The following is a 9451-nucleotide window of genomic DNA, read 5'->3' as shown; positions in this document are numbered from 1 at the left end:
TCCTTTTATACGAGTTTAAACTACCCTTTTATTTCACCTCGCTTGCTTTACCCTTTCATAAGGGTAATCCCTTTTGTAGCAAACGATACCAGCGCCGCCCTGCCGTGTTTGGTGTCAGGTTTGGTTTGAGCGAGGCGTCGGTTCCCCTTGCGTCAGGCCTTCGCGAATAAGTTCCGGCTATTCCGGACCACTTCTCGCTACAAACAAAGATCCGTCGATTAGAGGATGATGTGGACGGTAAGGCCGATCGGAAACGGTTGGAGGAGCCATGTCGACAGGAGCAGAACAAACCAACGAATTGCTTTCAGCAAACGGGTATGTTGCAGTGATACTAATAAATTGAACATTTTAAAATAGTTCCAATTTTTTCAGGCTCAAATCTGTATGTAAAGAAGAAGGTCCTGCGAGACGGACAGCAGCTCGAGGTGGAGGTGTTCTACTTAGCGTATCGTTCCGCCGACGATGTCGAGTTCCCCGCCGACGATGTTGAGTTCCGGGTGACGAAGCAGGTGCATCCAGAACGAAGTCTGTGATCACTATCTAATGAAAATAGCTCTAACCCAAAATCCAATTCCAGATAGTCTCCGTTGCGTGCGCCCCATCCGGTGTCAAGCATCTACACCACAAAGCGCTCGATTACGACGTGGGCACGGCACCGTTATCTACAACGCCGAAGCCAAGAAGCGAATTGCAGCCGCCAGCAAGGACGAATCCGTCACCAAGGAGCAACGTGACGCTGTAAAGCTTCTGCTCAGCACGATCGACCTGACGAACAAAACCGTTGGCGACGCCATTTTCGATATGCTCGTCGAAACGGTCCTCCACTATCGTGGCTGGAGCCTCTAGGACTGGTTCGCGGCGTACTCCGACCTGCCGAACGTGCTGATGAAGGTCAAGGTGGAAGATCAGAACGTGTTCACGACGACCGATGCCGAGCGCATCTGCCGGAAGGTCTGCAGGCCGCCATCAACGAAATCGTGGCCAAGTATCCTTGCGGGAGGTCGTTTGTGCGACCGTCCGGAATCAAGGACGTTGGGCGGGAGTACGCCGAGTCCGAAACCAAGAACGGCAAGCTGCAGCTGGCGCTCGAAGTGGCCAACATTGTGTATGACCGAGCTGGAGGTGTTGACGCTCGGCCGGAACTGGCCAAGATCTAAGGGAGGAGGCACGCACATCAGTTTATTGTTATTTCCGACTTGCACACATGCTACCGAAGAAGATCCTGCGGGACTGTCCCTTCCGACAGCAGCTCGAGATGGGCGGCAAGGTGCGCCTGGCGTATCGCCCCGTCATGGTGTCGAGTTCCCCGCCGAGGATGTTGAATTCCGGGTGATTGAGCAGGAGCGCAATTAACGACAACTTGCCAAATCCGGGACGATTGAACCGGACCTTCTATTCTCGACCGCACCTTCCAGCATTGTCTCATCAGGCCACGTCGAGACTTGCAACATTTTAGCTTGGAAGCAGAAAAGAACGGTGACTTTGTCGTACGATTTGAGGTGAGCAAAACAAAGTTTTGTGCTAGGTTTTGTGTCATATTATTTCTAAAAGGTTTTAACTTTTCAGACCGAAGCTCTCCAAGAAATTGTCGTTCCGCTTTAGAATCTCCTGGTTTCGAGCAATCGCCTCCCATAGTTTGGAAAAAGTACTCAAACTGCGAAATGCAAAAAAAAAATGTTAGAGGGTTAACATCTTTACATTTAACTGTAAACATTCATTTATAAAAAATAGAAAATAAACTTGTTTTCAGGGCAAAACCTATTTTTTAAGCGAACTTATGGAAATAAACAGTAGATGCCACCACTGATTAAAAAACAAAATTGACTAATAGATGTCGCTAGTGTGCAAGCCGCTTCAATACCATTATCCATTTAAAGGGTACTGAGCCAGTACCCTTTTGAAGGGTTTCACCCTCGTTCCCTTTCAAAAGGGTGACGACGGGTAAACTTGAAAAAAGGATAGAAAGTACCCTTTTAAGGGTTATTCTGATTTTGAGTGTAGGAAGCGTGTAATCTAGTACTTCTTGAAAGTTGTTCTACACTGCTTTTGATTATTTCTACAGCACCGTGTACATATTTTTGTTTTGATTCACAGCAAGCTTTTTTTGCTTCTGTCACTCGATTGGTGAGAACAGGTTTTTGTGTTTTTTTCGGTAAAAAATCCAAGCACCTGCGGCGGTCAGATAGAGCCGAATCGAAAACGTGTGAAAAATACCTGGTTCGGCAATAATCTTACCAACAAAAGCCTTGACTGTAAACAAATAAGAGGTATGTTGAATGTTTCAAACAGAGCAATAGTTTTGACGATTTTGTATCTATAAATTTAACAATTTCCCCATTTTCAGTGCAAAAAAAAAACAAGTTCAACCGCAACAAAACTGACTCGTGAAGTTCATAAAGATCTGGCGTTCTCCGTCGTATGCTGACACGAAAGGTATATTTCGGACTGTTCGGGACTTGTGCGAGGACGGAAATTACTCCTTTGTCTGGAAGGACGCATTGCATCACCGTGATCGTGACGACTCTTGGCTAGATTATCTCTTAGAGATCAGGTGTTCCTGCCGTCGTCCAAGAGTTTGTGCCGCCAGAATCGCCGGCCAAATGGATGGTGTTCGTCACGTGATCATAAAGTGGTAAGCCCGGCAAGTGCGACATGGTCCTCACGGCGGAACAGCAGCGTGAAATCATGTTTTGTAACGGATTCCACTTATCTTTCAGCACATTTCTAGAGTAAATTTTGTAAAACAGAAGATCTCTTCGTGACGTAGGTATTGAACTCCTCGTACATATTTCCCCTCTATCTAACCGTTCCGCATTTCTCAGGACAAACTGCAGATCTGCTGCGGTGTCAAAAAGGCGTTCCATCAGAACTGCAACGGATGCACGCACTGCCGCTGAAAATGATTTATTCAAAGCAATATGGACTCATTCAGATCGCTAGCCTGGAGCAAAAGTACCGTCCGACAGATGCCGTTCAAATCCGAAGATCGTCAGCTGACAGACTTCCAGATAAGTATATTCCGTGGATCGTTTTTCGAAAAGTTTTAGATTACCAAATTACTTTCCTTCCGAAACACTTCTGAACTTTGCTCGGGTGAATCTGTAGTCTGGTGTAATTTTGAAACTCTTTGTTTATGTTTCGAGGTACAGAAAGATTAATTTCATCTAGATCAACTCATTTTGTCCAAAAATGAAACAAATCTTTCTGAACTACGATCTACAAAGCATTTGAAATTTACATCGGATTCTAGATTCAACCGGGCAAAAAAATTTTTATGGTTTGGTAAATTTACGTATGTTTCATCGTAAATTTACATGACTTGGAAATATTTTGCTTAGGCCTGTTTACGTCGGATGTCATGTAAATTTAAAATGAAATTGATGTAATTTCGCATCATTAATGACGTGCACTTTTGGTACATCATAAATGATGTAAATTTACCCGATTTTTTTTTTCTGTGTATCGCTAAGCGTGGAGGTCCACGTCAGGTCCAACTCCTCCGTCCTGTTGTTTGTGGTCATTACTGGTCGAATTTTAAACGCTTTCCAAAAGTCCATTCCTAGAATTAATGGTTTCTTAATTTGAGGTACGACTAGTGTTGATACAACTTTCGTTTCATTTCCTAGTGTGTATGGAACATTCACATAACCTAGGCAAATGTGTTCGGTATCGTCGGCCGTGCAGACTTTGATATTAGATTTCAAAATTTTTAGTCCATGCGCTTCGATTAAGTTCAACGAGCTCATGACACTTATTCCAGCACCAGAGTCAAGCAGTGCAACAATTTCTGAACCTAACACGTTAACTTTGATGTGTGGGCAAGCGCTAGGATTAACCCTAATTTGTAAAACTGAGTTGTTATTTAAGTAAGAAGATTCATCTTCGCTGGGAATTGTTTCTACTGGCGAGATGGTTGAATTCCCGATCAAGCATCCCGCCGCCAGTTTGTCGACTGATCTTGATCTTGATCGTCTTGGGATGTAGGATAGTGATTCTTCTCACAAGTTCGAGCTGTTCGACCTAACTTCCCACAAGCATAACAGAAAACTAGTTTTGGTTTAGTACATTCTCTCCAAGTATGGCCGATGGCCTGGCAGTTCCAACAAACTGGAACCTCCGCTGTACCTGGTTGTTGTTGTTGGTCTGAAGTTGGACGATCATTTGAAATATTCGCAGCTCTAGACTGACCACCAGGTGGTGCTGATTGTCTAGGTGTTCGCTGTTTCTGAATGGCGTTCACCTGAAATCCTTCATCGTCAGAATAATCACTTTCTTCCACGGTTAGATGATTAATATCGTTCCTTGTTCCGTTCAGTGGCTTAAAAAAGAAAGGATCATTAGCGTCAATTTTGTGATTTAATTCAATCAAATGTTCCAAATCTTCAACAGTAATTGTTGAAAGGCGCGAACGATAATGGGGCCTCATGTTTTCCCAAATTAGTTCAAATAAGGTATCTGGAGAAAATGGTCGAACTAGACATTGATTCAGTTTTTCGACCTCTGTTACGTAAGCAACAAACTTTTCTCCCCGTTTCTGTTTCAACTCCCTAATCTGAGCCCTAATTCCCCCTGTCCCGGTTCGGGTTTCCGTACCTGAAACGGATTTCGTCTTCAAATCTAGACCATCTGGTGAAATTCTCCTCGCGCGTGAACCACCAGTCGTACGCTTCACCCTTTAATCGGTGATGTATGTTCCGAAGCAACTCGCCTTGTGACACGTCCTCGTGCTTGGCCAACTTTTTTGATTCGATACAGAAAATCCTCTACCTGAATTGACCTGTTGTCACCTGAGAAGATCAGGTCCCAGTTCTCAACTCGCGATCTCCGGTACCCACGCCTGTGTCTGGATGCACTCGAACTACGGTCGGAAGTGTCTCGTCGGTGTCGATTTCCGGAACGCCTCCTGTGTCGCCTTTGTGGACCATCTCGATCGGCGTGACCATCGGAACTGCTAAGGGATCTCCTCTGTTGTTCCGGTGGCGGCTTACCGCTCGGTTCTTGCTGGGTTGTCGCCTGACGTCACGACTCGAGCTGCCTGAACCGTAGTCATCTGAGCTATCGTAGCCCTGCTGTCTGTCGTTATGAGACGGGTTACCTCCCCGGTTCACCTTTCTGCCCCGACTTTGATCATTATGGAATGATGTCCCGCCGAGACCACGACCATGATTCGAAAAGTTCTGTCTGCTAGGTCCCGGTATCGGATCCGGTTCCGGTCCCTGAAAAATTTTTCGACCACGTCTCCACCTATCATATTCTCCCAGTCTGGGTTGCTTAGAGTCTCCATGGCTTTTATTACCCCTGGAATCTCTGTTTCTTCTTCCCTTTCTCTTTCGTCTTCACTGTTCGAATAATCTGACCAATCATATCCCGTTCTGTTAAGCTTTTTTAATTGGCTCGCTTCGATAAAATCTGTAATTCTTTCCGAAGCGAGACTTAATTTGCTTAAAATTATATCAAGCGATGCATTCAGTTTGGAGGAAACTCCCAACTTATCATCTTTGTTAGTAGGTTCATCTTTCTTCTTATCATTCTTTCCATCCTTCTCGTTTCCTTCTGATTCTAACAGTTCCTCATCCTCACTGCTGTATTTGATTTTCTTTTTAAATTTTGTGAAAACATCTTCAATTTCCTTGATTAGGTATGTTTTGTCAGTTTCGTCAAACTCAGACGCTGTTAAAGCATAATTGGCTCGAATTAGGTAATGTCGCAACCTTGACAGAAGACGACGATCAAATGTAGTGTTCAATTCCTCAATAATTTCATCAACGTTTTTAACGATAATTGGTTTTTCATTTTCATAAAAATTAATTCCTTTGTATTTTGTTTTCTTCTCTCTGTCTTCGGTGAACAATCTTTTGACGAATAGTTGTTTTTGTTCTAATTTTTCATTTGGATAAATTTGCTTATTACGTAATTTAAGTTCAAAATTCAATTCTTCGTCGTTCAAAGTTGATGTGGAGGGAAAAATGTACGATTCCATTTTCAAACTAACTAAAACTATAACTTTCTATTCGCCTAACTCGTTATATCAGTATGAAAATAACGTAAATTTAAAAAAAAACTTATATTTACAAAAAATGTTCAAATATCATTTTGAATAGAAAGTATGTACAAATGAAAAAAAAACTTAACCACTAAAAAAAATATATATATCTACAAAAAAATATCGTTGATAAATGTGGTGATGTAGCAACCTTTAAAAAAACTGAGAGAAATTTCATAACACTTCGAGCTTGTTTAAATATGTACAGTCTCAAAAAAAAAAACAACTAAAAAAAATTAAAAAAAAACAGTGAGCACTTTTTTTTTCTATTCAAATATCATCCAACAAAAGCAAATTCTATGGAAAACTTTTTGCGTTGGGCGCCAATGTAACCGACCTAACCGTGCTATGAAGATTTTTGTTTTAAACGCAGTGGCTTATGCGCCACTCTTGCCGAAACAAGAGGCCACCCGTCGTGTTAGCTGCCCGACATTAGCTCTCAGGGTCGTTAGTCGGCATACGGCTTTTACGCAGACGAAATTACCAAAATAACTAAAATGGGATCTTATCAAATTGAACGGGTAGTGAACCACGGAGATCTTCGATTCTGGTTCTTTCAGACAACGGAAAGTTAGGGAAAGGAAGGTATGATTTCAAAGAACGAAAACGAAAAGGTTATCAAGAGTGCACGTTCATAGAGATTTATTCAAGGTAACGCATGAGGGGAAGAAAAATAAATTCATGTTCGCAAAATCATGGTTTCACTGTGTATTTGCGGGATTCCATTTCCCGGAGCATAAAACTACCGCGAGAGTTCGAGCTAGACAATTGTTTGTGTGGGTAAGGGAAATGGGAGAGAGGAAACATGGCCATGATTCAAGGGTCTCTCACATACCTGCGCAGGGTTTTGTTGGTGTTGGTGCACATGCTGCCGCGAGGACGCCCGGCCGTCGAGGGCCGGCGAAAACTGCTGATGCGATGTTCTGGTAGATGCTGGCAGTCTGGAGGTGTCGAGTTGGTTCCTCTGCTTTGGCGGGAATCCGCCGTCGAGCGACGCTCGATGCTGATTGGCCGTGCGGTGGAGCACGACGCCGAGAAGGTAGACGCTGGTCACGTGGTGCGTTCCAGCTCCCTCGTTGGGTGACGTAGGACTACGTGGACGCTCGTGGCCGAAACTAAAGTTGCGGAGTGTGGGCGGCTGGACGGGAAGCTTTCCGATTTCACAAGTGCACAATTCCGCAGAGCCAATAAAGAGCGAGCCGAGCTCAGCTCACGCGCGATGGACACGGAGTGTCGGGCGCTGTCCGGACTGGGTCTTCGTCCTGGAGGCAAACGAACACCCCACCATTGGAGGCTTTAAGTTAAAACCAACAGGATTCCCGACCCGGGGGTGTACGACAATTTGACTACGTACGGCTCTCGGAAGGGTCCGGGGGTTGTAACGTGGTGGACCCTTTTCACGACCGGCAATTGGCGACCGGTGTGTGTTTTCTGCCAACGGGAATTGACGGACTTCCACGACTCCGTTTGACTGCCAAGATGGCGGGCCGGAGCGTCACACGGTCACGGAATGTAGAGTCACCAAAATGGCGGCGAAGACGCGCCGAGAGGCTGATCCAAAACGTAGAGGAACGTCCCTCAGGACGGCGTACGAAACCCGGCGTGGGCTTTCGCAATTGCAGCAAAATTTCCAGCCCATACAAAAGCGTCTTATTGGACGCTGCTGTCCAACGCGAACTCATGTTAATTTCACATTATATATTTAATTCAAATAAACTACGTTACCTTATTGTATGTTAAAGTGAACTGTATTTAAGAAAGCGGACGCAAAAATCCAAGAATTCACTTACGAAACACTAATGGAATAAAAAGTAAACTTAATTAAATAAATCTTTAGGAGGAACACTCGCACTATGTACAACTAACCTATTAAGGTAAAAGGCAAAGGCAAAAGGTTAAAGTCACTAGTCGCGTCGCGCACTTCTTATCACCAGCCGTTCCGTTGGCAGAAAGAACGAGACCCGAAACTCTCATACCCAGGAAACCTCCGAAGTTCCGAGTCCCCGGAATATGGCGGCACCCGAGACGGGCTCACCAACGTTCAGTGTGACAGATCCCATTTGCTATAAAATTCCACGAAACGTGAGTCGTGAATATACACTCGCTTCGTCTGATACCGGTACGCGCGTTGCCTCAATCTAGATATTTATTTAATTTTTTTTTTTTATATTTATTTATTAACAATTTTTTTAATTTCCTAATAAACTTTAAGTTTATATTCAAAAATAATAATTCAAAATAACGGAACACGTTACAATTGAAAAGATAAAATTCTGGCGAAAAGATAAAATTCTGTCTCGATTGAGCGTTTTTTTATATGGAATGTTACGTTCCTTCCGTGCTCCGTACTAGCATGATAGGGCAAAACTTTTATTTTTCTTTTGAATGTTAAATATAATTCTAGTAGCAAAATGCCAGACGTAGATCAGGTTTACAGGAAAAATCTCATTGATTTAAACATTCTTATGGAATGTTTTCTTGACTGTTCATTGAACCAGATTTCGTAAATATTTTTTTTAAATCCTAAAATTTGTTAAATTTCGTTTCCAGAGTTATATTGCTTTAATATGGGTAATTCTCCGCCAACTCACACAGCAGTTGCCCCGACCCCTCTTCGATTTGCGTGAAACTTTGTCCTAAGGGGTAACTTTTGTCCCTGATCACGAATCCGAGGTCCGTTTTTTGATATCTCGTGACGGAGGGGCGGTACGACCCCTTCCATTTTTGAACATGTGAAAAAGAGGTGTTTTTCAATAATTTGCAGCCTGAAACGGTGATGAGATAGAAATTTGGTGTCAAAGGGACTTTTGTGTAAAATTAGACGCCCGATTTGATGGCGTACTCAGAATTCGAATAAACGTATTTTTATCGAAAAACACTAAAAAGTTTTAAAAATTCTCCCATTTTCCGTTACTCGACTGTAAAAATTTTGGAACATGTCATTTTATGGGAAATTTAATGTACTTTTCGAATCTACATTGTCCCAGAAGGGTCATTTTTCATTTAGAACAAAATTTTTCATTTTAAAATTTCGTGTTTTTCTAACTTTGCAGGGTTATTTTTAGAGTGTAACAATGTTCCAAAAAGTTGTAGAGCAGACAATTGCAAAAATTTTGATATATAGACATAAGGGGTTTGCTTATAACCATCACGAGTTATCGCGATTTTACGAAAAAAAGTTTTGAAAAAGTTGGTCGTCATCGATCATGGCCATTCATGGTCACCCGCGACAGACACGGACGACGAAACAAAGAGAAACGCAAAAATTAACTTTTTCAAAACTTTTTTTCGTAAAATCGCGATAACTCGTGATGTTCATAAGCAAACCCTTATGTCTATACATCAAAATTTTGTAATTGTCTGCTCTACAACTTTGTAGAACATTGTTACACTCTAAAAAAACCCTGC

At 42.8% G+C, this 9451-nt stretch overlaps 1 protein-coding gene and 1 long non-coding RNA gene across 3 annotated transcripts; one reads left to right on the top strand and one right to left on the bottom strand.

Moving 5' to 3' along the window:
* Positions 1-225: 225 nt before the first annotated feature.
* LOC119769670 (phosphoacetylglucosamine mutase-like) lies at positions 226-1157 on the top strand. The gene is made up of 5 exons (XM_038262982.1): positions 226-237; positions 309-315; positions 373-525; positions 578-829; positions 892-1157. Exons 1-5 carry the CDS (start codon positions 226-228, stop codon positions 1155-1157), a joined length of 690 nt encoding a protein of 229 aa, XP_038118910.1.
* A 6528-nt stretch (positions 1158-7685) lies between these two features.
* Positions 7686-8163, bottom strand: LOC119765398. 2 transcript variants are annotated; one of them, XR_005276696.1, is made up of 3 exons: positions 7910-8163; positions 7769-7839; positions 7686-7706 (listed from the first exon to the last, which is right to left on the bottom strand). It is a non-coding gene; the product is annotated as an uncharacterized LOC119765398 (long non-coding RNA). The 2 variants fall into 2 exon arrangements; XR_005276695.1 differs by having other exon boundaries at positions 7686-7703; positions 7910-8162.
* Between the last annotated feature and the right edge of the window lie 1288 nt (positions 8164-9451).

The sequence above is a fragment of the Culex quinquefasciatus genome, chromosome 1 (assembly GCF_015732765.1).
Source record: "Culex quinquefasciatus strain JHB chromosome 1, VPISU_Cqui_1.0_pri_paternal, whole genome shotgun sequence".
Lineage (NCBI taxonomy): Eukaryota > Metazoa > Arthropoda > Insecta > Diptera > Culicidae > Culex > Culex quinquefasciatus.
The sequence above is the reverse complement of the archived record's forward strand: the minus strand, read 5'-3'. Positions and strand labels throughout refer to the sequence as shown.

Bases quoted from the DNA above. Each gene is read 5' to 3' on its own strand.
- LOC119769670 (XM_038262982.1), top strand. The intron at 526-577 runs GTCTGTGATCAC...ATCCAATTCCAG, and splicing joins GCAGGTGCATCCAGAACGAA to ATAGTCTCCGTTGCGTGCGC. The intron at 830-891 runs GTGGCTGGAGCC...GTGCTGATGAAG, and splicing joins CGAAACGGTCCTCCACTATC to GTCAAGGTGGAAGATCAGAA.